This window comes from Alligator mississippiensis, chromosome 12 (genome assembly GCF_030867095.1).
Source record: "Alligator mississippiensis isolate rAllMis1 chromosome 12, rAllMis1, whole genome shotgun sequence".
In the NCBI taxonomy this organism is placed as follows: Eukaryota; Metazoa; Chordata; order Crocodylia; family Alligatoridae; genus Alligator; species Alligator mississippiensis.
The window spans coordinates 66,355,554-66,383,218 of NC_081835.1; the positions used below are offsets into that span (position 1 = coordinate 66,355,554).

General features: G+C 43.2%; 1 protein-coding gene across 2 annotated transcripts in view; it reads left to right on the forward strand.

Moving 5' to 3' along the window:
- Positions 1 to 27,665, forward strand: part of SCAI (suppressor of cancer cell invasion) — a 68,094-nt gene that overhangs the window by 19,794 nt on the left and 20,635 nt on the right. The window contains exons 1-11 of one of the 2 annotated variants that reach the window (XM_014603013.3): positions 5,236 to 5,292; positions 9,496 to 9,627; positions 19,321 to 19,416; positions 19,731 to 19,817; positions 20,170 to 20,268; positions 21,264 to 21,360; positions 22,956 to 23,054; positions 24,507 to 24,659; positions 25,328 to 25,429; positions 26,290 to 26,391; positions 27,244 to 27,322. In XM_014603013.3, the coding sequence (XP_014458499.1) occupies positions 9,521 to 9,627; positions 19,321 to 19,416; positions 19,731 to 19,817; positions 20,170 to 20,268; positions 21,264 to 21,360; positions 22,956 to 23,054; positions 24,507 to 24,659; positions 25,328 to 25,429; positions 26,290 to 26,391; positions 27,244 to 27,322 (1,021 nt within the window). In that variant the 5' untranslated portion in view covers positions 5,236 to 5,292; positions 9,496 to 9,520. Of the gene's footprint in view, positions 1 to 5,235; positions 5,293 to 9,495; positions 9,628 to 19,320; positions 19,417 to 19,730; positions 19,818 to 20,169; positions 20,269 to 21,263; positions 21,361 to 22,955; positions 23,055 to 24,506; positions 24,660 to 25,327; positions 25,430 to 26,289; positions 26,392 to 27,243; positions 27,323 to 27,665 lie in introns of those variants that run through there. The other variant, XM_019495322.2, reaches the window with a different exon arrangement.

Below are 27,665 nucleotides of genomic sequence, written 5' to 3' on the forward strand. Positions count from 1 at the left end.
CAGGACTTGAGCGATTCCATAGCACGCAGCAGACATTCATTAAAAATTGGTTGAAGGTAGGTCTGGCAGCTACATTAGCAAATGTGAGATGTTCCCACAGTTTGAAGGAGAGCAGCTGATCTGTTAAGGGTAGGCTCTTACCTGCTAAGCAAGTTGAAGTCAAAATTTGGCATAACATGTATGCTAAAGAGAGATGGACTTTGTACATTTTAGACACTGCCCTCCTACTTTCTTGGTGAATGTTGTACTCTTGTTCTGTTCATAATTCACAGCAGGCAAGTGATCCATTATTATGAATTGTGAAATAGTGGTTCACATTTCCTGACATCTGAGCTAAAGTATTTAACCATCAGTATCATGGAAGAAATGTAATTTTGCTTTATGCAGTCTGTCTTGGGCTATAACTTCAGAGAGCTTTCTCATGTCCCAATCCTGAATGGGGCTGTCCAATTATTTCTTTATTTCCCCCTTTTAAATATGTTTATCCTCTTCCTTCTCCCCTATTACTACAACATCGTGCATGTAGTATAAAGGGGACACTTACTGATACGTGACCAATCTATTTAAATACTGCAGGGGGTCCCTTTCATGAAGCATGAGCTTACTCATTAAAACTTAAACTTTCTGTGCAAGTGTAATCTAAAAAAAAGGTCTATGAGGACTTACTTTCCACTCAGTGTTTATTTTACTAGAAAAAGGCATCTCTCATGAAAAATGAAAACCAGGTTTCTGCTTTAGAGTACATGCTTCTGCTGTGTTTCCTCACCTGGTGTCCATGAAATTCAGTGGCAACGCAGCGTGTTGACAGAGGACAGCATTGTAAGAGTGGGGAAGTAGATACCCCTGGGATCTTTTACATCACTGAAATGGCTAGATTATAAATTTGTACAGGGAGAATGTATCCCAGGTGCACTGCTCTTGCTTCTGTGCTTGACAGCTGGGCTGGGGGAAGGCCTCGCTGGCAATTGGTGTTCAGGGAGGCATTGCAGCAGAGGATCAGTCCAGCAGAAGAATTAAGAAGGGAACAAGCTGCACAGTCGTGTTGGGGAGGCAGTGCTGGACACTGAGGAGCTCTGGTGGGTGAACTTTCTGAGACTGTAAACTTCATGACAAACCTCGCTGGCTGTTAGAAAAAACAGAAAGGGCTAATTAGCTTGCACCATAATGAGCACTGAGTATGTCGCCTCAAAAGCTGACCTAGAAAAAGTTTGTCTTGCCTTATTCACTTGAACTCTTGTTTGCATTACTGCTAACTTGGGGGGGCAAAGAAGTAGAAACAGATGAAATCCTCCAAACAAAAGACCCTGTTTCCATGCAAATATACCTAGCAATTAAAATTAAACAGGTGCTGAAAGATACTTCAAGCCTGTTTCCCACAAGATGCAAGAGGCTCTTCAAAGCTTTTTAGAATGGCCCTTTGATGTCTTTGTAAGACTCCTGAGATGTTTTCTGTTTTGTGTGTGGGATCCTGATCTCCCTCCCGTGCATTATTCTGAATGATCTGGTTTCAGCTTTGGAAGTGTTCCCAGTTCTGGGTGGTGAAAATAAACCTGGATATTTCCAGTTCTTCATTTTATTTGACCTTTTGTGCTTAATTGTTCCTGGATTTTGACGGACTTGTGACTTCTGGTAAAAAAGAAGCCATCTTTTACAAAGACTAGAAATAACAGTAGATATTTTCTAAGCATTTGCTTTCTTGTCTGAAGAGAGAGGCTTTTGGATCACCAAAGTAGAGGTTATCATTTGAGAAATTAACCCAGACATTGGAATGCAGTAAGATTTATTTTTATGACTTCATTTAATCTGTTTTGATTAAATTCAAATTAAGTTTAACTGTTTAACCAAATTAATCCAAAAGTGAATGGGGTCTACATTTAACATGGAGCATATTCATATAATGTGTTTTCACAAAGAGTTTTACATTTTAAAAACAGTAACGAGCATGGCCTCAACTCGCCTGTAAGTTTGGAAAGTACTGGGAGTTATTTATAAATGATGATGAAATAAGGCAGAGTTGCACGTAGGGTGGTCATCACAGAGGTCAGTCCAGTTGATGGCCACCCTAGTTACACGTGAAGCCTGTGGAATTGCCAGATATCAAACCCAAGTATTTTGATTCCTTAGGTCTTCAGTCGTCATTAAAAGTCTACATTCAAAAGACATTCTGTAAAGTTCACTCTTGTTTGTCTTTTCACCATATAAACTGTATGAATTAGATGGGTAGCCAAGTAGGACATGCACTGAATTCTTGGGTGTACTTTCTTCTCCCTACTACTGGGTTGAAATGAGATTTCCATCCTGAGTGGATTTCCATTTAATAGAGTCCCAAAGACACATTTTAAAAATAATGCAATGCAGTGAGCCATTCATGCTGTACTCGCATGTGCTGTAACTAAACCCCTTGGAGTGACTGAAACAGTCCATAATCTTCTTTTAAAACAAAAAAAAGCCTTGCTTGACTTAACTAAAAGCTTGTCATTTTGACTGGTTTTCTGCTTGTTGAGTAAACCATTTAAATAAGGAGTTGGTGTTGCAGGATCAGATGTTTATAAATACCATTTGACTGGTGTATATGTTAATTGGAGTAACAGTAGTAACAAGTATGAATTCGAGTGTAGTGAGATTATGGTTGCAGCCATGAAGCTTCTCTGCTGGTAAAGCAAAGGTTTTGCCATTTCTTCTGCATTTATTATAAAATACAATCATTGTTTAAATGTATTCAACTCCTACAGACTCTGTTTGCTTCTAATGTTCATTTTCATCTAAATGATCACTTTTTAATTAAAAAAAAAATATGAATCGCACCTTGTGGTTGTTAGATGGCTTAGCAGGAAGCAAAAACTGTGGCAATGAGGATAATCATTAAAAGATGGAAAAATTAAACTCCAGAAAACCAAATGTAGGTCCCTGTCTTCTGATTGCTATAGGCTCTTGGACTCTTGAGCACTTTGATTTATTTACCTGTTCTTGGTGAGCCCTGTGGCAGTCCTTTATCATTGCTCCCTAAATCTAATGAGCCATCAATTCCCTTTCCCCAGCAATGAATCAACTCCTGTTATGACATCCAAGTGCTCTGTTATCATCTGGAAACTTTTTTGAGTCTGCTTGGAGCATCCATATAAGCCAACCCAACCAACCAGCCACGTGCTGGTATGTTGAGTGTAGCCTGAGGAAATGCATCAGAATGTATTATTTTGCATTTGGTATGACAGAACATGGCTTTTGTTAGGGGCAACTGTAATGTCATGTTGCAGTGCAAAGTGCAATTTAGTATTTTGAAGATAAGCGAAGAGAAGCTTTTAAAATATGGAATTTTGGAGCGAATTAACTTGTCTGAAATCTCTCCACCTTTGAGGAACTGTAAATTCTGGATGCAGTAGAGAATCTAGGAAAAAAATGGGAGTCTTGTAATAATCTAAAAAAAGAGCATACCTTTTTATATGTCATTTTGGTGTTATATCAGACCCTTTTAAGGACCAGTTTTTTTTCAGTATTTGCCCTTGCATGTCACTGCGAATGTAACTGTTTTCAACTTTCTTAATCAGGTGCTAGTTTCACCTGTGTGCCAGTCTCATTCTTGCCAATTAACTTTGCTTTAAACTGGCTTTCTTTCTTGGTATTAGATCCTTCCTGACTTGTATTAGCTTTTATTCCCCTCTCAAGTAACCAAGATTGAACTGTAGCTCTCCTGCCTACCTGAGGAAATTAATCTATCATTGACCAATCTTTAACACGCTTTGTGTTGAAAATGGGTTTCATTTGTCTGTATTAGCAGCTGAACTTTTCTTGATGCCAGCTCAGATGAACTCCTTGAAAACTATTAGCAGTAGGTCATTCCTACTGTTAAGAGCCATTTTCAAACATTTTAAGGCAGCTTAGAAAAGAGGTTGAATTTCATAATTGCTGCTGATATGCAGGTTGAGATTGCCTTTTGCAAGCTGTTTTCTGCATGCGGCACAGGTATGTGTACAAGGCACAGTGAATGCAGTGCCGTGCAGAGGAGCCCAAGGCCAGATTTGAACAAGCGACTTGGGTACCAGCAACAGCCCAGCGGCAGAGCTCAGTCCTAATCAGTTGTTTCAGGTGATGAACCCAGGCCAAGTGCTGTGCATACCCAGTTACGCTGCTGCAGATACTCAAGCTGCTTGGCTTAGAGCACTCCTCAGGCATTTCTCCATGGCACTGCATTGTGCCCTGGTGACGTAGGGCTCTGTAATTGTGTCTGTGTAGGATTTCAGCCTACCCTATAAAAGTTCTGTATTTACAGTGATTTCAAAAGAACACCTGGGCTTGGAATTTGCTAGCAGTGAAACCGAGCTGCTTAAGTGCTGGAAGAAATTAGCCAGTGATACTGGGCACAAAGTGATTTCTGCCGGGGTCGGTACGTGGTTAAGGAAAGCAGCGTTCAACAACCCTGTCTGCTCTGGCCTATACAGCGTTTGCTCTTCGGGATGTTTTGGTGAGGCATTGTTTTTAAAGTTTTGTATGCTGTGGAGAATAGAGCATGGGGCTCACAGTGTTGGGGCTTTGAAATGTTAAACTAGCTCCACTAGGCATTGTGGGATGGCTGTAGGTGGACCCCACTGAGCCAGTGGAGAAGACCTGACCCTGTATGCTAGAATGGAGGGCCTTACCAAGGAAAGAAACGCTTGGAAACAGTAATGTTCACAAACCCCATAGTTTAGAGCAGTTGCTGTTTGATCCTCCCATTTCTGATGTTTTCCTCCTCTGCTGTTATACCACTTAGTTTCCACTGGCTCTGATCTCAAATTCTTCTTTTGCATTTTCGACTGGAATACTACAGCATGTAAATGGTCCTTCTGTTTGAATTATGGTGCTCTACTGCAAGGGACAGATTTGTCCCCAGGAGAGGAAAATGCTGTCCACGTGGGGAATTCCTCATTAGATATGGTTTGTGGATTAGCTCTAACAGAAGGGACCCACTTAGAGAGGGGGGAAAAGCAGTTTGTTAGTTCAACAGGCTGCTGCTTGTTGAGTGCCTGGTACCAGAGCACTTGGTGTCTTGTGCCATGGTCACTGGCCCCACTTTCTAAGTGTTCACTTCTTACTAGGATTCTTATTTTTAAAACCACCCAAGAGCAGCCAGCAAATTAGCTACAGATGAAGTGATAATTCTCAAGAAAAGGAGAGGGAAGTTGGAGGGAACAGAAAAAAGTCAGTGGATCCTCTTTGAGGGTGAAGGGGAGTGGCTTTGAGAAGGGAGAGGCTTTTTGTCAAGTTGCATTAGCAGATTCGCCTGCCTGAGCTGAAGTCTTGCTTGTGCAATCAAGGGTATGTATGATGGTTTGACATTGTTTTCTCTTATTCAGGGTCTCTCTTTCTTTTTTACGAGTATCTGGTTTTGTAAATGCTAGGGTGCTGAAAGGGAAGCGACAGGTAGTGTGGGGAAGTGGGAGTGAGGCGCTAAGCCCCATGTGGAGCAAAAGGGTGCAGAACTGGTAGGGAGGGGAGGTTGTTATATTTGACAGAAAGGGCTGTGCAGACCTTGCTTCCTACCAAGCAAGTTTGCAGATGGAAATTTTTCCTTTGGCTTCCTGCAATTTTGCTGAAGTGTCACACACTGTTAGTCTAAAAAAAGAAACACCCAGAAGCTCACAGTAATATTTATTTGGTAAAAGCTTCAAATGTTGTGTTGCACCTCTCCCTCCCCCCCCCCCCCCTTTTCAAAATGTGCTGCAGCGTTGTGTCAAGTCTTGGTTTCATTCAGCGAGTTATTTGGTTATTGGATATAAGATTTATTATTGTGTAAATGGAGGTCAGTTAGACCCAAACTAGGATACATATGCCAAATGGCAGGCTTGAGCTAAGAGCAAAAGTAGACCCCAGTCTGTTCCCCAGATTGGTGGGGAAGGATATGTTAGGTCAGCTAAGCTCTTTTTTAATCCTATTTACACTGTGTAATTTAGACCGCATGTTAGCCTTGTAAAACTGGATTGTCGGCAGACCCGAGGAATTCTGTACAGAGCTGCCCAGTGTGCTGCTGCTGTGCTTGCAGGCTTGTGAAAGGGTTTTGCATGAAAAGCGTGTACTAAAGAGCAGCCCTCCCACATTTCCTCCTGGATAAAAAAGGATTGGGCTGAAGACTCTTTTCAACACAGATTAGGACTGAACCTGCTCTGGAGAGAGACACGTCCAGGGATGGGAGAGGAGCTTGGTTTCCACAGCATTTAGTTACCCAACCTCTGTGCTGGGACTGCCAGCAAGGAGCGGGGTGGCTAACGGTTCACATCTAAAAATGTATTACTACGAAGTTTCTCCTGGTGCACCAAGAACAGTGACTGAGCTTGCGTAAACCACCAAATGGGCAAGCTGATTTGGCTATTACTGTCTAGTTAAAATGGTCCCATTGTTGGGCAATTCCATAGCTGAAAACTATTCAGTAACCCAGACTGGAACGGGATATAGGTAGCTGGGGTCATCTGTTCTGTCTGGAAGGAGGGCACTTGCAAGAGACTATTAAGATAGCCTCTGAACGAGTGTCTCTGTTGCATGCCTTAGTTACTGCCCCCAAGCTTACGCTACCGCTGTTGGAGTTGCGGTGTTTGGACCGTCAGTAAATGAGTGGGCTGTGACCTGGGAGCACACACAGCGTCTGTGATGAGGCTGCCGTGGAGTTCGTTGGGTGGTTTAGGCCTGTGGAGGTTCGTGCACAGACTTTACAAAGCCGAGAAGGCGGCTCTGCTTGCACCTCCACGAGAACGTTGCACCACGGCTGCTAGGGAATCTGCCGTTTCGTGGCTGAACAAGGACTCTCAATGTCAGGTGGAGCCACGTTGCACTTGGATTGCGTGAGCAGCCTGAAAGGCTGGCACAGAAGTACTTCATAAGGTGTGTTTTATGTTAGCACTGGGGTCCTAGCTGCACCAGCAGAACCTGAGCCACCAGTGGCTCCTCCTGGTTGCACAGCTTCTTTCCATAGCTGTGAAATACAGGAGAAACTTTCTCCACTTAGCACTAGAGGTTTTTTAAAATTGTATCCAAGCCGCCTCCTCCCTGCGGCATGAAGTTGTGCCTGCCTTTTGCACGTGTTTGTTTCTCCCCCTCGTCTGATTGGCATCACTAGAACAAATGTAATGCTATGGCAATGAAAGCCTTCAAGTGTGGGTGTCCAGGTACTGCTGCTAAGGTTGGATTAGAGAAAGTAGGCAGTACCTTCCAAAATGCAACTCGATGTATTGACCAGAGAGGTTTTCCTAGTCTCTCTTCCTCTCATTCTACTTCCCTAACCATTGTTACAGCTGAGAGATCCATGGGTTTTTTTCTCACATGAGAAATGTTTTTGGTGCCTTTCCACTGTGATGACTCTGCTTATTTCTCAAACTCCTCGACTTCGTGCATGGTCCTGCTCAGAACAGCTCTAAATGACTGTGTTAAATACAAGGACTGCAGTCGGTGTAGAGTTCGTGACTGCAGACTTAAACCAACGTTGCAGTGGCTGGGAAGTTGCTTTGCAGATTTCTCTGAAAATTTGAGGTGGTATAAAGTAGACCAAATTCACCATTGCATTAAATAGGAATGCTGCACGGGCTGTGTCAATCCCTTTCTGTGTCACTCAACAAAACCCTCCATTTTAAAAATTTATCTGAAGCTGCTCTAGAGTATCCTGTCTGCCACAGTGGAGCGCTGCAGAGTCCAGGGGCCTCGCCACAGGATTTAGGTCAAGCTTGCTGCGGAGCACGCAGGACCTGGGGTACAGTCCCTTCTCCTGAAATACCTGAATGGCGTCTTGGCTGCTTCCCACGTCTGTTCCCAGTGCTCTTCTCACCATGTGCTTTGCTGGGTGACTTTCACGTGTTGGTGCTCAGAATACGTATTGTCTCGTTTCATGCTGTGTGAACATTGCGTGTTTGGAGGACTGCTTTCTTTGTGTGTTTTTATTTATTTTTTTAAAGAAAAAAACAAGCTGGTACTTCAGTGCACCCAGCCCCTGCTTTTCTACATTCACACTGACAGTCATCTGATTGGTTTGAACCCTTGCACGCTATCGCTGGCTGGCATTGCACAGCAGCGGTTATTGGAAAATTGGCTAGACAGTGTTCAGCACTTGGCCTGTGCAGTGCAAGCTGTGCTCCAGGGTTAACGCCACGGCGCGTTAAGTCGACACGGGAGAGGAGTGAATACACCAGCTGCCTCTTGCCAAACACAGCCAGGCGTGACGTTCCTTGTTTGCTAACTCACCCCAAAAAGGCGGAGGGAGCTGCCATTTTGTTCGGTGCTTGGTAAGCATGTTAAATGGCGGCAAAGAGGAAACATAGCCAGAATCTGGCTGATTGTGGTAAAGTTTTTGGCACGACAATTGATGGAAAAATCGTTTGCAGTTTTACTTTCTAGTGACTGCATGTTGTCTCTAGTTCTCAGCTTTCTGGGAGGAGGCTGGCCCTGCCACCTTTTGGCCTGAATTGAGAGCTCATGCATATGTTCACCAAGCAAGCTCCATGCACGTGGGCGTTGTTGCTCAAGAAAAATGTATGCCAGATTCCAGAGGAAATGCCAGAGATAATCTATCCTCTCTCCACGTTTGGTTACTGATGGTGTGACATGTCTAACTTGCAGTCGTTACCAGAGAGTAGAGCTGAGCCCAGAGCTGCTGGCCTTCAGAGTACAGCCCGTTTGCTTGCAGGTGTTTACAGCCTAGTTTGCTTTTCACCACCAGATATAACTATGATGCTGTAGCAATCTTGCTATGTATGGAGTTAAAACAGGCAACCTAATAATCTGCCCTTGCTGCCTTTCCACACCCTCACTCAGTCTTCAGCTTGCTTACCTTGCAGATCTGTACCCTATTATAATTGTGTTCAAACAGTTCTTGTACGATGGGAAACGTACTCATGTAAACAATAAAAATCAGCGTGCAGATGTTCTTTGTATGGTGCAGGTCTTGGGGCTGACTGGTGTGAAGAAGCGCAGTGGAACAGTTTCGTTGTTTTTGGATGCATTTTTCTGGATGTGCAGCAGAATCGTTGCATTGTCATACAGTGGTGAACAGCAAACTAGGTTTCAACAGCTGCAAAGAGAAATAAAATGTGCTAGAACACATGTAGCAAGCAGACCTTGGGCTGTCTCTTATCTCTGTAAACACTGGCACAGGGCAAATGCATCACATTGTGAATAGAAAACCTGGAGAGAGGAATTGCTTTGTCTAAGTGTGAGGGAGGTTAAAGGGATTTTACATCAGATTCTTTTTGTTGGCAATGCTGTGTGTTTTTAATACAGTCCTCAGTTGTTTTGTTTCATAGTGATTATGCCATTTTGATTTTTCTTTTGCTCTGTTAACAAAGTGCATCATGCAGTGAATATTGCTTTGCTAGGGCTTTCTGATGGAGCTGATATTCCTGTTTGTGATGTTAGTGATCCTCAAATAATGAATAACCTGTGGGAGAGCTGCATGTTATGTTTTGTTGTCATCTCTGTGAAGCTGTATATACCTAAGACTTGCCCAATCCTTTGCTAACGGACGTCTGTCCTTTCTTCTAGGACTGAATTTGCCCTAAAAGAAATCATGTCATCAGGAGGAGCTGAAGATGATATTCCTCAGGCAGAGAGGAAAACAGTCACAGACTTTTGTTATCTGCTGGATAAATCTAAACAGCTCTTCAATGGCTTAAGGTTAGTGAGTTTATGACCAACACACACATGAACAGCAAATTAACCTCTTTTTCTCTTTACGGACAGCATTGTTACCTGGACTTTAGTGTCTGAAGGATTCTGCTGTTTGTAGCGAGCGAGTTCAGAGCGCTGGAAGTGAAAGAAACAAAACCCCCAGAGAAACAGAGAATTTTTTTAAACCAAAACCCAAAGTGTAAGTAGGGTAAGAAAAGGGCCATGTGATTTTGAAGTATAGAAGCAGAGAGCATATTGTCAGTTCTTCTTATCATGACTTGGTTTTCATAAGGAATCTTTTCCAAATGTCTGTATGTGGGTGCAGGAGGGAAACTCTTACTTCCAGACTTAACTGTTGCAAGTTCCTTTGCAGAAATTATCATGCTTGTTTCGGTTTCTTTTGCATTGCCAGGAATGGAAAAGACCGAGGCTTTGTGGGCTGAGGTGGGATTCTACTCTTGTGCGTGTATAACAACTGCCTTTCGTGGCTTGGCTTTATGAATGAAATGATACCTGGGAGAAGAAAGGGTGCTCCTTTTTCTCCTGATCTTACCCTTTATCTTCAGGGACACTACTTTGTTTCATTCCCTCGACTTTCTTACATCAGTCAAGTATAAGGATATTGGGGGTGTGGTCTACTGTAGATTTATTGCATTATGACAATTTTTTACCTACAACTTTGTTGTAATACTTTTCTAGTATTTCCCTGAAGGTAAGGGTATCCTGTACACTGCCAGCTGTGTGGTTGAAGAACAACAAACGATTAATTTGGGAGGCTTAAAGATGCTTGCTAGTAAGAAGTCACTAGGCTGCATGGAACATACTGACATGCACCCAGGAGTTTTTTCTTGGGGGCAGAGGCTTGAGAAGGGCCATGGGTTGCTGTTGGGCACTGAAGAACTGCAGTCTGTCGAGGTGGAATCGAGTGCTTGTTCCCTATTCAGCTCTAGGAGAGAGCGTTATTTTGGGAGGGAGCAGAGGGACTGGGTCTACGGTCCATGGAGATCTTGGCCCTAGTGTGAGCATGAGCTGAGCAGGAAGAGGACAGGGCACAAGGATGGATTCACACCTAGTCACATGACAAGGAAAGGAGTGACTGCTCACACCACTGCTCTTTCCAGCACTGAAACCCACTTCCAGGTTGCACCTTGCTAACTGCAAAGCAGTGGCTTAAGATAAGGTGTCAGGGAACCAGGGTTCCCTTCCTGTCTGTGTAGACTTGTGCAGAGCAACATACTGTCTCGTGCAACACTCCATTGCATGGTTCCCCCACCTCTAACAGAGCAAATGTGTGGCTCACCTGAGTATCCCAAGTGCCTAACAAATGTCTTTTAGCAACTCAGTATTTTAGATCAGGGGTTGGCAACTTCTTGCCAGTACAGGCCACCCTTTGTGACCAGCCCTTTCCTGCAGGCTGGAAGTCCCTTGGAGCAGGCAGCTGTCTGCTCTTGATCTCACCACAGACCCCTTTCCCCTCTGCAGTAAGGGTAGGCACAGACACAGCAGAACATCAGACTGTGCAACAGAGGAAACAAACGGCATGGTGCAGCTCCATGATATGGATCCTCTGTGTTAGATTAGACCTTCACTGGCTGGTGTGGACTTCTCAGACTGGATCCAACCCATTGGTTGTAGGTTGCTGCCACCTGTTTTAGATACCTTTTATGATGACACAGAGGATAGTGATCACACAAGTTTGCCTCTGACATGGAAAAACGGGTTTTATTGCTTGTGTGTCAGGCCAACAGCAGCCACTAGAGGAGATGGACTTAGGCAGCAGAGAGCCCTGAGGGGTAACTGCAGTCAGCAGCTCTGCTAAGAGAAGTCAAAATGGAGAAGTCAGTAGTGTTAACCTTGAACCCTCTCAGTTGGAGTCTGCCGTGCAGGGCTCTGAATACCTACAATACTAGTTATGCTTCCAGTCTCTGGAAGATTGGTATCTCAGCTGCTTCAAAGTACGGGAAGTGCAAACCCCAGGACAGCAGTAAGATCTGCTCAGCTTTCATGTTTTTGGCTAATATTTCAGAAGGGGTGTGTCGAGTTTGACAGCAAGTTGAGTGAGCTTTATGGGATTGTAGGTTCCCTCCGATAGAGGGCAATGTGAGAGCAGCACACTAGTCATGTCATGGAGCATTTTAACAGCCTTCTTACAAGACTGCTGTTGGATGTGTGGTTTCACCTACAAAGAAAATAACTCCGAAGGTATGTTTTAAGAGCAGTTAATATACTGAAAAAACTGCAAAACTAATTAAATGAAAGTAGAAATAGAACTGATCACTATCTAGTTTCACATGAATTCAGCTCCAGCTTTATTCTACAGCTATAACACATGCTCAGTGATTTCCTTCTTTAAAAGACTTTATAAGTGTTACCTTTACAAAACAGCAGGGAGGTAAGAACACAAATGCCATTGCTCTTGTTTTACCATTCGAGAAACCAAGGTACAGAGAGGTGGAGGTTAAACCAGAAGTCTGCAAAGCTAGGATAAAATTCCTATTCCTGTGTTCATGCCCTTGGCATTCCAGAGAGGCAGTAGGGTCCAGCACCCACAACACACTGCAAAAATGCACTTGTTAGATTCTGGGAACATACACATACAGCACTGTATGAAGTTCTTTCCAACACACTTATTGGTACTGTTTCAAGGGGTAACATGCCAAAGCAGGTTTGTCATACTTCACTGTGATGCTTCTTACTGTAATTTTGAGGGGTGCAGACATGCCCTTGGCTTCCTGGTGAGACCAGATCCTTTTATCCAACTGCAAAGGATTGTGGAAAACAGTGGCTTGCCAGGATGATTTCAGCATTATCCTGGTTATGGAAACATCATATGCTGAGAAGCACTGCATGAGACTGTTAACACCTCTCTGCTTCTAAGCAGAGCAACTCTCAGCTTCCCTCTGTTTCCAGACTTGAGAGCATGTTGCAAAGGGCCATCTGTGGCTGAGGGTTTTAATTAAAAACAGAGTGGATTGTCTTTACTGCACCTGAAGGAAGGTATGTTTTTTGTTTCCTGTGTATCTGGTATTTGGCAGAGGCATGCTTTATTTAGAGGTCCAGCAAATCATTGCTTCAAACAGTAAATTATTGCCAGTCATTTTGGTGCCTGTAGGAAAGATGTAGAACATCTTCTGTCTTGCTGTTTCCTCTCTGTGCCTCAGTCTTCCTATCTGCACAGCAGCAATTAGATCAAAACGAGGTTAAGTGAAGCTTGGTTTTCAGAGGTGCAGGGTTATTGCTTGCTTCTAGAGGCTGCATAGGACAGAGCTAAAGGCATTTGAACAAGCTAATGTGTAAACAGCACTGGAAAAGGCCAAATCCCAAATTATCCAAAGCAGTTTGTACCAACATTTTGGAAGTTTTGCAGCCTTGTCAAAGCTAATGAGAGGGGTACGGTGGAGCTTCCAAGATTAGTGGCTTGAGCTCATACAGTGACATAGGCATCCTGCTTAGTGCAGGATATTCCCTCTAGGCTAATATTTGTCATTTCAAGTGTCTTGTTCCTTATTCTCTTTGTAGAATCCCTTGAGCTTCACTATTAACAGCCAGTCTCTCTCCCTGGCAATTCATCCTCTTGCTGGTCTCTGAGTAATGCTGTGTTTAGGCCTGTACGGCCTGCTGATATTCAAACACAGATGGTGAGCAAAGATGTTCTCTTCCCTTTTTCTGTAAACTATTGATGATCTTCTCAATTTGCTTTAGAAGCTGGAGTACCAAACCCAAAACAAACAGCCTGTGCTCCAAAAGCTAAATGACAAAGCAAACAGGAAGCAGAAAGGCAAGAGTGCCTTTTGACCTTCTGCAGGACTCTTTGGAAGTAGGGTCTAGTAGCTAGACCATGAGAACTTGAATCTGAGTGGTCTCAGAGGACTTCTGACACCATATGTGCCATCCATCCTCTTGTGTTTTTGGTCATATGCTGTTTAGGACTTTGTCCCCAAGACCCTGTAGAGAATGAAGCAGTACTGCTTATGTTTGGATTCTTGATGTCCAAGCCTGAGACCACAGATACTGTATGGGATCTGCCTGAGGGTCTTTAAATGTCTGTCTGTCCTCTCTGAAAAAGCCTTTGTAGTTATATGGTGTGTCAGATAACCTGCTGATACATACAGATGCTGGATTTCTGCGTTGTCTGTCTGGTATTCGGGGAAGGAGAATCCCTGTTATCTGGAAAGTAATGGAAAAATACCAGTGGATATGTGCAGTAAATGTAAGTGGTGCCAGACTCGCTGTGTCTCAGAGTGATCATTGGCCATGTTTCAGGGTCATGGCATGGGCCTGTCTGTCCGGTAATATAACCTGATGTGACCAGTGCAGTCTCTTCTTTCAGTGAAATATAGCTGCTTTTTCACCCACAGCATTTCTGAGAGCTGTAATTCCTACCAGTGGAGCAACGGGTGTAAAGGCATTGTGATTTCCTCAGCTAATACTTGTCCTCCTCTGGCTCATCTGCCAATGTTTGGTAGGGCCTGACTCCTAGTTTCAGCACTCGCTTCCTCCTGTAGAATAATACATACAATGGCACATACTGTCAAACTGGGCAGGCATGCATAAGATTTCCCTGCCCACACAGCGGTTCTTGCCGGGGTGCAGAAATGGGAGGGCACCTCTTCTGGGCACTTGAGCTTCTCAGAACTGAGCCTATGGATGTATTGGCAGCTGCTTAGCTGTTCCTGCTGCTAGAACTACAAGAGCTGAGCCTGCCACGTCTTTGTTTCAGTAGCATTTCCTTCCTTTCTTCCCAATTCAGTTGCCAAATACAGCATCTGAGGAAAACACGTTGTAATCTGCCAAGGTTGCTGCTCCCAAATGCATTTCACGCTTGCCTCCCCAGTGGGGCTGCCCTTTTCTGACCATCTTAAAGTATGGAGTGAGAGGGTCATGTTTCCAGGACTTTCCCTCTCTTATTAAAAACCCAACACTACATTTAGAACTAAAGTAATTGCATGTGTCTGCCATTTTTCCCTTTGCTTTCCTTTATTTTGAAACAATGCATAGTGCGTTCCGTCTCCTATGCTAAAAAGCCGTAGCCATGGCACTGTCACCAGCCTCTGCTTTGCTTCTGCTATTCACATGTTAAGTGGTGTTGTGTGTAATGCTGTAGAAAGGAGTGGATGCTTCCAGAGGCGTTTGCAGTCAAGATGCACTGTCCTGCTGCTCACCAAGAGGGCTGTCAGAACCATGTCTACTCTGTTTCACGGGAAGAAATGGGAACACTTTCCTGCCAGACCTCAGCGAGCTGCAGCTGAGCTTTTTGATTTTGTCTGCTGTTGACTATTCTTGCTATTAATATTAAGCTCTCAAATTTCCTGGGCACTGTATAGACAAAGGAAAATGCAGTCCTTGTTGCTGAATTCTCTGTCTAACGAGAGTTGTGGCACAAAACACCGGAGTTACAACAGTGGGTGGAGGAAGTAGCAGGGTGGGTGGATAAGAGTTGCAGAACTATCATGTGGCTGTCATACACAAAACATGTTTTCAAGTGTGCACAATTCGGAAACCCATACAATCCTGCTTTAAGAAGCGTCTCTGCCTCCGTTGGTTCTACTTCCTACAATGCACTCTCCATTTTTCCTCCAGAGCTATCTAACTGCCCTCTGTCCTTGCACATCCCCTTGACAACCAGACCCTCCTCTCTACGTTGCCCCTGAAGTCATAGGTTAACAGGATTATTCAGGTTGCAATCCCATATCCCCTTTCAAATCTCTCCACCCTAATCACCTGTGGGAAGAAGCTGAGGACCCTCAGGCAGAGGGTTCTTTCCATACATTTGAAGTAAACTACAGGACAGGAACTGTGGGGAGATGATCCATGGTGGTTTAGAGATACTAGCACAGTGACTGTACAGGGGTTTAGAGCCTAGAAAGCTACTAGCTGGGAAGCTTTCCTCCTGCCTTCTTTGGGCATCTGCATGTTCATGAACAAGAAGGGACTAAGCCTCTTCCCCAGTCACTTCCCCAAAGCAGGAATTAATTTGAGGCTCCAGATGTTACACATCATTGCCGAAAGCTTCCCAGTTAAATCCAAGTGCAGCTCCTGCTCCTTGCATTGCTGCTATAGACCTGCTAAAAGTCTCTGGATCTTTTCAGGTCTCCTCTTTTTGTTTCTGAGCCATGTCTGTGTGTGACAGTTTCTATCCGGTGCTGTCCAAAAAAAATATTCCTTAACTTGGCTGTAAGCCAGTGCAACTTTGGCTTCTGCCAGATACACTATGTATTTTTCTGTCTACCTGGATTGTGCACTCCATCTGCTTGGGTGGGAAGGAGAAGCTGCCCAACAGCCCCACCGTTATACAAGAATGATAAGCTTTGCAATACTTTGGGACCATTCTCAGCAAATAGAGCTAGTTTACAGGTTTTAAATCCGTAGGATTGAAAGGAGGGTGATTTAATAACTGTGCATTAAATGGTACCCCCCCCCCCGGCGCCCCACCTAGAGCGGTGGTGATGTATTGTCATAAATGAAGTGCTGTCAGGATACTATCAAAAGAACAAGTGCTGATGTCTGTTTCCATGGAGACCCTCCCTGTTCCCAGGGGAGCCCAGGAACAGCATGGTGTTGTGCAGCTATTCTGGCTGCAATTAGGCTTGCATGCTGCTTGAAATGTGTGTGCGGAAACAACGGTTTCTATCCACAATAGTGGTCCCTTCACGTGTACTATAAGGGCAGAAGTGCTGTTACTGGTTGTTAATTGTCTAGCTTCTTTGGAATGAACCCTAAACGCGGAGCTGGCTTGGAAATGGTGAATTTTATAGATGCGTTTTGGGCTTTCAGAGCAAAGCAACAGGCACAGAATAGAAGAGGCTGGGTAGGCAGGGTAGGGCAAGGTGAAGAGGTAGGGAATGAGCGTGCAGACAAAGGACCTTCCCCCAGAACTACAGTCCCTGCTCATTGTGTGATGGGCACAGCGCAGACAAAATGTGAAGAGTATGTGTGTGTATGCTGGGAGGGAGGGCTTTTTATATGATCTCCCTTTTATCTTGCTGTAGAAGAGCAGAATTACTACTCCTAGAGTGGGTTGTGTTACATGGCCAAGTCCAATAATCCTGCTTTATGTATAAATCAGCTTCAGTATTTGTAATTGTACTTAGTTTAGTTCCCAAAAGTAGCAGAGTCTAATTGCCCGTTAACCACTGAAACTGTTGCTCTCTGAGTGTAGTGTGTGATTTACTAACCAGGAAGACTCAATTCTTATCCTTATACGTTTGTTTCAACAATTATCTCTTCTAACATACAGTGTTCGGTTCCTTCGTTTTTACGTTTTGATTATGTTAGCAAATGGTGCATGCAGTATTTCTGTTTAATTAAATAATTGATTTCTACTTGGTTGTGTCACACTGTATTTGGAAGAAAATTGGAAATGAATCTATGCCCAAAACAAGGATTTTTATTAATGAAATAGGAGCGGTTTAACCATGCTGAATAAGTTAAGGAAATGGTTTTAAATGCAAAGCATGTTTTGCATTGAACCTGATGTATTTGGGTATTTGTTAGTGAGTTGAATTGATTCCTTCTGATTGCTGTTCTACAAGGCTTTAGAACACGCATCACATCCTCTCGCACCTAGGTATTATTCCGAGATTGGGAGGGGAAAGCAAGCTTTTCTGCTTTTCTTTTTAGCTCCCTGTCATTTTCTCAACTTTGAATGGACTAGTCATTTCAGTGGAACTAGTCATAAGCTGAAAAAAATAAAATATTCTCTCTACCTGCAGAAGAGGCCATTATTGTCAAAAGCTGGCAGTTAGCATTTCTAGAACCAGAATTGTTCGGTGCTCAGCCGGTGATTTCTGCCAGTTATCGGTTTGATTTTTCTGTAAAACTTCAGCGGTAAACATGCAGACTAATATATTTATTCTAATAGATTGTAGGTAGTTTAACTTTTTACATTAAACAGTCAAGACTTTTACATAATATAAAAAATTAAACTACCTACAATTCTTATAGCTTATAATTCTTTCAGGCTGTAAGAATTTCAAACTTGAATTGTATGTAGGATTTTTAATATCTAACTTAAAAAAAACCTGTTGGATTTTACTTCATTTGAACTTGATTTAAAAGAATCCTTCTTGTTTTGTCGCCACTGACCATTGCTGTCTCAGCTTTTGGAGGGGTAGGGAGGAAGGGAGTGTGTCTATAGCATGGGGTAAGGAACACATTATCTCCACACTGCTAGATGGGCAAGAGAGGGAGCCAGAAGAATCTCTGCAGAGCAGTGTGAGGAGTGTACCAAGGAGGTGGGCACAGTGCCTTCACACCTCTCCTTTCACAGCATGGCTACGTGTTCCCTGAAAAGAATCGTGTGCAGAATAAGCTTCTCGGTGTGGAAGAACTGTGCTGATTCCTGAACCAGAGTTGTGCTCCCTCTTGCATAAGATGCTCCGAGGCTTGTGTTACTTGGTGTAGTGCTCCTCTCTCATATGCTATGGGCTCTGGACTGTTTGGAGTCCCACTCATGCCAACTCTGCAAGCTGTTCACAGGGCACAGAATGGTAATCGCAAGCCTTGCAGGGAGTTGCTTTTTGGCAACTTCTTTCCCTACTTCTTTGGCAGCTGTATCATAGTATCAGCAGCAGCCACGGGAATGGCTTTCCAGGCCAGTATGGGGACAAGGCCAATACTTGTTTCCCTCTATAAAATAACTCTGCTAGTTTCTCTCTAGGTGCATGACACGTGGACCTGACTCATAAGCAAAAGGAGTATGAATTTTCTACCTCATGTGGAACACAGTTTTTAAAAAATTACAGCCGTGGTGTACTGGAGATCCCTCTCTGCCACCTTGTTCTTTCCATTTCTTCAGCCACCATGCCATGCTGTCTCCTAGTTGACCTTTCTGCAGCCCTTCCCGCCCTTCATGTCTTACTGGGGGCAATTTAGTCCCACACAGCCTATGATAGGGGAGAGGTCAGCAGGGACAGGTTTTCTGTTTGGACAACCCACCCAATTACTGGGTGCTTTTAAAGAGCTTTGGTCCTTGGAGCTTGCAGATGTCTCTCTCAATCCTTCCCTCGTTTTGAAGGGGGAGCTTGCGGCTTCTCCTATCTGCTTCTAGCAGATGCAGCTGGCTCTTTCTTGCATAGGATAGGGTTCATAAACCAGCTCAGTGACTTGGGACACTGTTCACAAAAGAAACTTTTTTGTCTTGAATCGAGAACAAATAAAGAACTGAAATAACTTTTCACATGGGCAGTAGACATGCCTTAAGAACCTTTTTGTTCTTAATGATTGTGTGTGACCTGCAAGGCGGAGAGTATTTGGAGGGTTCTTTCTTTTGTGCCCAGCACACTATGATCTCAGACTAAAAAGCTTTTTTGTTCAGGTTGAGAGTGGGAATCGGCAAGTGAGATGCACAGACAGTCTGAGTGCAGAGTCTTTCTGTGTATGACCTCAGTGTAACATGGCGTTTCCAACATACTACCTGTCTACTACAGCAGTGCCATTAGCAAGTGTGAAACAAGTCCTGGTCCAGTGTTTGAACCCAGAACTCTCCTGCCCAGATTTCAGTTGCTCTAGTTACAGGGAAATGTGAATGTGGGTCTGCAGGTGTTCTGACAAACAGAACTGTAATGAATTGGTCAAGGCTGTGTCAACTCTAAATGGACAAAAACCCGTTCCTTCTCTGATTTGGAGTCTGCCACCCTCATTCTGGGCTGGTTGAGTACTTGCAGGATGTTCTCTGCATCTGTCACTTGTCTTTTTCAGGGATTTACCTCAGTATGGACAGAAGCAGTGGCAGTCCTATTTTGGGCGAACATTTGATGTTTACACCAAACTGTGGAAATTTCAACAGCAGCATAGGTAAGAGCATGGTCTAGAGATCCATCACCACTGGACTTTCTAATATTTCTCTCTCTCTCTTGGTATTGTGTAGTGCTTGAGGCCCCAGTCCCAGTGGGGATATAAGGATACAGCTGGTGCTGTATAATTTCTCCTTTTGGCACGTGGCCCTGCTGTTGTGCACATAGTTGTGCCACAGATGGTCTGTAGTCATAGAGAATGCCAGTGTCAGTAAGAAAAGCAGGCTGTAGAATGGTTTTTTGGCTTGGGTGGTGTGCTGCTCTAGGAAATGAATGGGATACGCTTAAATTCTCTTTTTCCTTCTCTTGATATAGGCAAGTTCTAGACAATCGGTACGGCCTAAAGCGGTGGCAAATTGGGGAAATTGCCTCCAAGATTGGGCAACTCTACTATCATTATTAGTAAGTGAATCCATCGACATGCATGGTGGGGAAAGCAGTCTAAATGCACAATGCAGGACACCTTGAGAACAGGTTAAATTACCAGGTTGGGCATTTCAAGTTGCTCCTTTTGAAGCTCTTCTGAATGAGCCAGAATCTTGGTTCTAGCCAGATCTTGAAGACATGAAGGTTTGGTTGCTCTTGTCTTTGCTGGCTATCTTAAATGGGCAGATAAAATCCAGCCTTTGGAATCTGTCTTGCCAGCATACACAGAGAGTGGGAAGCAAGCTTTCATTGAGCTCACCTGAGGAACCAGGAAGGGTCTAACATCCACCTCTTCTTGAAGCAGTGAGCTAATGTGTTTTCTCTACAGCCTGCGGACATCTGAAACCAGCTACCTGAATGAGGCCTTCTCTTTCTATTCAGCAATTAGACAAAGATCGTATTACTCCCAAGTCAATAAAGAAGACAGGTATGACTTTTGACCTGTTTTTTTCAGGACTAGGGCAGTGGGCAGACACAGCAATTAATTGTAAACTGATTAAGGGGAAAGAACTGGAGTAAGGGCAGTGTTGTTGGAGGAAGTCTGTTAATCCAGCAACTCCGATTAAATGGGCAAGTGCAAATGGAGAGCTTTGTCAGAAGACTAAAAGGATTTTCACTTGCCTTCAGCTACAGCAAAAGGGTCTCTTGCTGCTCAACTTTGTTCTTCTCAGCCCTTGTTATCAGTGCTGTTACTGGGAATTGCCTCAGTAGTGTTCTGGAACTGGAAGATTATTTTGGTTCTGCCTGAGTGAGTTGAGGGAGTACAAGAACCTGTTTCTAATCAAAGCATCTCATAATTGTGGTGTTGCTGGCAGTTCTGCAGCCCCAGCACAACTAACAAGAGAAACGTGGTCCTGTGTGTGCATGAGTGATTCCTGAAAGTAACAAGAGAGGTGCCTCCTTTGAGTATGTTCCTCAGGTGGGGCTAGCTCATAGGGATGCTATGACACATCAAGGTTGCCCTCAGTCTTACGTACTGGCCAATAGGTCACATCTCTACATCTCTACAGCTGAGGAAGATCCATAGAAGTGATATCTTTTTTTAATGCTGAGAGTCTCTGAGGTATGGAGTTACATGCCAAGTTGGCAAGTTGGAAGCACTCGAGGGACTTGGCCTTGGTTGACTGGAACCCCATGGATTTCTCCTGCTTCTGAGTTTTACTAGGTTTTGTGTACTACAGTGGTTCCTGCAGGCCCTTTCCCATGCCAGGTAGAACTCAGAGGCAGGAGAGAATCTGTCCCAGTTTGCAGTTCTTTTTCCCTTTCCCGATGAAACCATGCAGAGGTGAATCTTACTGCATATGTTGTGGTGGTGATGAAGTGGAATATAATGTTCTTTAACGATGCTTTGATTTACCAATCTGCCATTGTAATCCTTTCCTATAACAACTCTTTAAGTGTTCTCCATTTTTTCTTTTTCAGGCCTGAATTGGTGGTCAAAAAGCTTCGGTACTATGCAAGGTTTATAGTAGTTTGTCTTTTGCTCAACAAAATGGATGTTGTAAAGGACCTTGTAAAGGTAAATTGTATGTATGAGGAAGAGGTGCATTTTGCACGCGTACAGTACAGCTGGTAGTGTGTATAGCTCTTCCCTTTTGCAATCCAGGGGAGAGCCTCACTCATTTGAAATATCAGACGCAAGATTTCGGATGTTGCTGCTTTCCTCGTTAGCATTACACCTGCAACTCACTCACTTGAATTTGGCTTCAGGGGCTGCAGGTTAAGAGAGACATCCTGATATGTCTGTTCAGTGCCTCATAGACATAAATGACCTATGTTTTTGGATAGCAAGATGTTCTTTATTGGCAGAAGGCAAATATCTTAAGTTTGGTTTTGCATAAACCCTTTTCCAGTGTGACTTCATATTGCACATTTCAGCTACCTGAACACTTTGGGGCAATGTATCTCCTAGCCTTATGCCCCTCACCTCTTCCAGGTCAGACAGAGGCTTCCACCATGCTCAAACCTGCCCATCTTCATGGCCTTCCCTCTCCAAGAAAATCAAATGCCTCCCACTTTGATTTCACTGCTCAGCAAAGTATTCTGCTCCTCCCCAGTCTGGTGTTGAGTCTCCCACCATCTACAGCAAACCCCTACCATGTATTTCACACCTCCCAGAAGACCTATAATATGCAAGACCAAGAGAGACTGTAGACACTATCATGGAATAGGGAAAGGAGGGGACCTGTGTGCCTCCATACCACCAGCTAGGGGAAGGCTTACTCATCTGAACTGCTGCAAAATGGGATCTCTGGAGGGGCCACAGGTAGGACCAGTGTGCAGATCAGAGTAAGTCTTTGGGCAGTGAATTTTCAATAGATTTAGAGTTAAGGGAATAGCTTAGACCATAATAATTGCTTTATAATAAAATACTAACTGAAATGACTTGCTGGTTCTTTTTTGAAAAGACTTAAGACTCAGAAAATATTCAAATAGTCCTGCTGTCTGGAGCTGGAGAGTCTGCCTGTTTCTGACAAAAAAAAATCCCACCCTCCAAGGGCTCACCCACAATCCTTTCCACCCCCCCCCAAAAAAAAAAACCAAACAAAAAAAACCCAACCAAAACAAAGCAAACCCAAACCCTGCTTTCTGCGATGCTATAAACAGCCTCTGAATGTGGTATTTCTGTGCCAGTTGTATTGCTTTCTAGCTGCCTGTATTCAGTGGGATGAGCACCAAAAATTGCACAGCATGAACTAGTAGAGACAACAGCCAGAAAGAACATGCCATTCACTTCCCAATCCTGTCTTAAGTTATCTGTAACCTTAAATTTGAGTCCTATTAACAGGCTTACAGTAACAACCAATGACAGAGCTGTGCTTGTCTTTATACATTTGAACTTGATTTAGTCCCAAGGGCAAGGAATGGCACTTGTTTTCACTCATATTTTGTGTTGTCAAAATACATAGAAATGGCTCAGGAAGTCTTGGCTCCTGAAGCAGCATATGTTAGGCTGATTTTTGGCCAGGTTCTGTTTGGGATGTGGTTCTGCGGGCAACAACAATCAATACTTTTTAATTTGATTGATGAGATGCATCAGCCCTAAAGCAGAGCTGCCTGCAGCTCCCAAAAAGTCACTTATTATTCTGCTTCCTTTGGACTTTTTGCACTTAGGAGCTGTCAGATGAAATTGAAGATTACACCCATCGCTTCAATACTGAGGACCAGGTGGAATGGAACCTGGTTCTGCAGGAGGTGGCAGCTTTTATTGAGGTGAGAAAAAAAGGAAGCATCAGTCTGCTTTTTCACATGGAAGTTTGTGTATTTATTAATTAATTTATTTAAAGTAAAGCGTGTTGGACTCCTCAGACTCCATTGTCTAGGTCCCCTGCCGCAGTGAGGGGGAGCAGTGAGAACGCTGTGCCCTGGCATGACACACACACTTCCAATCTGAAATATTTTGTACTAGCTGAGCTGTGAAAGCTGTTAGGAAGCACAAGTGCTTCCAGCATCAGATCTGCTCATGCAGAGCTGATAGAAACATGCAGCTGAAGCCTACTGACTCTCAGCCATTCACCACTGCTGTTCTTTCACCTGATCTTTAGGTAACCTGGAGATTGAGAGCACAATTATTCACACCAGCGCTGTTTTAGAAAGACTGGTATCTGAAGGTTCATTTTTGAGTGAGGATAGTCGATGGAATGTGATATTTAGATTGTATTTGTAATTTCCAAGTACATTTTGATTTTGGGGTGCTGGCATAATCCTTTGGTAATACTTAAACAATATGTAAGTACAGTGTAATCTTGGCAGTTATGCTGACAATAAATCTTGGCATTGTTAAAATGTTACCCCTTTTTTGGGATGTCATGATAAAAAATGAGGATTTCTTTATCCTTTAAAAACAGATGACAGTTTCATGCTCCCTTTGGTTTGTACAACCTGTGTGTGTATGTACCTCTGTGCAATTATGCATGCAATCTTTAAATGTTACTTGGTTGGAATGCAACATTAGCATTTGCTTATCTTCCTCATTCCTCTCCCAGAAGGAGGAAAATGGAAGTAATACAAGACTTTTCTGTCTTGCTGGAGTATTACAAGACATCTTGTCTGAGCTGCAAGATTTTTAGTGGTGCTTGTTTCCCCAGCTAAAACAGGAGGCTTATGCTGCATGAAGTACATTCTGCTTTGCAGCTTGTGACACACTTAAATACAGTGGTACTTGCTTTGAGTCCCTAAGATTAGCTACTTTTCCAGTTTGGAGGTCTATATTTTGTAGAGCTTTAAGATGCATGAAATGTAAATTATTACTGAGAAAGGGATTGGACAAATTATTGGAGGAAAGGGGCATCCATAGTTTTTGAGTATGGGAGCTGGGAATACAGCCTCTGAATTAGAACCTCTTATACTTTTAATGCTGAGGACTGGGTGTGAGAATAAGTGGGGGTGGAAAAAACCCTGGTTGTACCCAGTTCACTCTCCCTTTCAACATCCACACTCTGCCAATATGTGATATAGGGTCCTGGGCAAAATAAACCTATGGTATGACCCAGTAAATGGTAGTTCTTATGGTCTTATTTAATAAATTCCTTTTCACAGCTTTGCTTCAGCTACAAGATATCTCTGTTCTATCTAAGTGACAGGCCATAGAGCTCCTTCTGCTTTCCAGTTATGGACCCTGTGGGTCTCCTTAAAATTCATGCTGTGAGTTGATTGTCTTTCCAGGCAGACCCTGTGATGGTTCTGAATGATGACAATACCATCGTAATCACTTCCAACAGACTGTCTGAAACAGGGGCTCCATTGCTGGAACAAGGAATGATCGTGGGACAGCTTGCTCTTGCAGATGCACTAATTATTGGGAATTGCAATAACCAGGTACAAGCAATTACAAGGGGCTGTTTATATGTCTTGTCTTCAATTTGAATTGGAGGAGATTGGGTTTTGTATTTGGGTTTTTGTTCACTTGTTTTTTCTAATTTTGTTAAAGGAAATTAGAGAGCTCAGTGGAAATTAACAAAATCTTTCAGCAGGGATAAGAGGGAGACTAGATAAGCTGAGAGTCTGGCAAAAATTAAGTGACATCTGTAAAGAGTTGTTCTGATATGAGCCAACTGTCTTACATTGGTTGCATGTGTTTGTTTTTGCATGGTTGTTTTAACCACTTGTATTCAGTAAAGAACAATCTCTTCTACTGTCTCAAGCTTTTTATGTATTCAGAACAAGCAAGAGGCAGGATTTTTGTAGAAAGTTATTTGGAGAGTCTCATCTATTGCATTGATCCTAATGAAATTCTCAGTTCAATATCTAATTAAATGGACATGGGTCTTTCCAAGGAGAATTGGGAAATTTTTGGCCAGGTGCCCTTCTCTTCCCACCTCTACCTCTTCTTGGTTCTCAGTGGTGCATTTCAGGCATATATAGTCCTTCATTTACTGTTTTCAGTATGCAGCTCAAAGATCTTGCCCAGATAATTCCTGATAAATCTAATAACTGTTTTCTGTGGCAGGCAAAAGGTGTTAGTGATGGCAGTGTTTCTTTTGCAGGTCAAGTTCAGTGAGTTAACAATTGATATGTTTCGAATGCTGCAAGCACTTGAAAGGGAACCGATGAACTTGGCTTCACAGATGAATAAACCTGGAATGCAGGCGAGTTTCATTTCTCAACTGCAAACTTGGCAGCAGAACTGTGTTCATTTTAGTCTGTAATCTCTCTGCCCTGTCCGTGTGTGCAGAGCAGGGTAGGTATGCTGTCAGAACTCTTGTCCTGATAGAGAATGTTTTAGACTCTAGACTTTACGTGGGTGTTAGCTTTTCAGTTACATCTGGAAGCTTCAGTAACAAGTATTTCTAGATGGTAAATAAAGTAAATCTTGTTTCTTGTCCTCAAAAACCTTTCCCACTAGCTAAGTGGACTCTTGCATTGTCCCTCTTGCTTGGGTCGTAGCTATTAAATATCTATTCTAGACTAACCGAAGGCAGATTTTGTGTTATTTTTAGATCAGGAGGAAATGTTCAGCCTTTTATGTTTCTTCCACATCCACAGCGTGTTCTTAAGGTGCAAGTAAATTGTCTTAGGTGATTACAATGGAAGAAAATATTTCTCTTTCACAGGAGTAAAGTACAAAGCAAGGAAGTAGTACCAGAGCCAGCTTGTGCTGTTTGTAGGGAGCATCTTTATGAATATGGCTGAAGAGCTTTTGTAAGGGATTAAGAACCAACTGAATGAGAGAGTGAATTTGCTCACCTTGTTGTGTAAAATCACCTGTATCTTGCTTTTATCTTGGACTATAAATTGAACTGAAGGGTTAGCTTGTAGACTAACATCTTCTGACACGAAGTCCATTTGTCTCATTTTCCTTCACAGTAGTGAATGAAACACGGACAGACTATGTGTGGGGGAAACGTGTTGAAGGTGAAATATTCTGATAAATGGAAAATTGAAGTTAAAGATGTTTATAAAGCCACCTTAGCTTTATATGGCATGTGATCTTTGTTTGTTTTAATAGGAATCAACTGAGAAACCAGCCAGGCGGGAAAATCCCCACAAGTACTTGCTGTATAAACCAACCTTCAGCCAGCTGTATACATTTCTAGCAGCATCATTTAAGGTTTGTAAAACTTGACGTAGTTACCACATGTTGAAATAATCTCCAGAATGGAACATCTCACTAAATTAAGAAGTAATTGAGACAAGAATCCCCATTTTATATGTCCTACAGATGATGGCTGGTTTCTGTTTAATGCAGTTGTAGGGCCCAGTATATATTTAACTATGACTGCACCATCAGCAGCCTGGAGGTTTAGTTGCTAAAAACAGAATATGCTTCCTCTGTATAGAAACAGTTGTCACAGTTGATGAGCCTAAAATGATACCTTCTGTGTGCCTGTGGTGGTGTGGGTGCCTGGAGACCCAGTCCATTCTCCAGGGGGCAAAGGTCACTGGTATTGGTGCCCCTGAGCAGACAAGCAATAGAAAGGCTGAACATTAATGTACCTGCAGCTGTTTCTCAGCCCTGTGCAGGATCCAGCATCCTGGGTTTGCTGCAAATCAGTCTGGCCCTGTTTTGTTTTGTTAAAGAGCAAAGAACAACTTTTAGGATCCTGGAACAGTTGAGAAATCCCTCTTTTCTAGAGGGACATGATCTTTTCTGGGTTCTACTTTCTTGGGAAGGCTCAGGGCCTTTTTAGGTATCCAGGGGGTTGCGGGGAAACTGGTGCACTCTTACAGCTCCTGAACCTGATGTACCAGTCAGACTTTAAAACTTGCATTTCAAAGAGCACACCTGCAGCACGGGTTCTGTATAATATAGAAACATGTAAAGGAGCCAGAGGCAGGGGGGCACGCACCTTGAAATGGCAATGATTTTATCAGGCTGAAGCAGAATATCTGTGACCTATTACAATAAATATGTGCATCTCCTTCCTGCCCTCCCTTTTCCCCCCCTCTCCTTGAATTTCAGGAGCTGCCCGCAAACAGCGTGCTGCTGATTTACTTGTCTGCTACAGGAGTGTTCCCCTCAGGTCGTTCGGATAGTGAAGGTATAATAAAGGAATGCTCCCTGTCATGAACAGGGCTTGAATTCTCTTTCTATTCCAGGGCAAGTGACCGAAAAAGGTGTCACACAACTTTCCAGAGGACAAGTCCAATTTCATGTGTCCATCTGCGTTACAATACTAGCTTTTCTTTGGACGTTAGAGAGCAGCTACTTCCATGGATTTAATTAGCATACGCTGACTTGAAACCTTTTCTGTGGACATGTCCAAGATTTTGATGCATCAGAGTTGTTTATAAATTCATCAATATTGAAGACATTACTGGCTCAATTGGTCCTTTTGCGTACAGTTAACTTGATACAGTTAGTTAAAATGGCATTTGTCAATT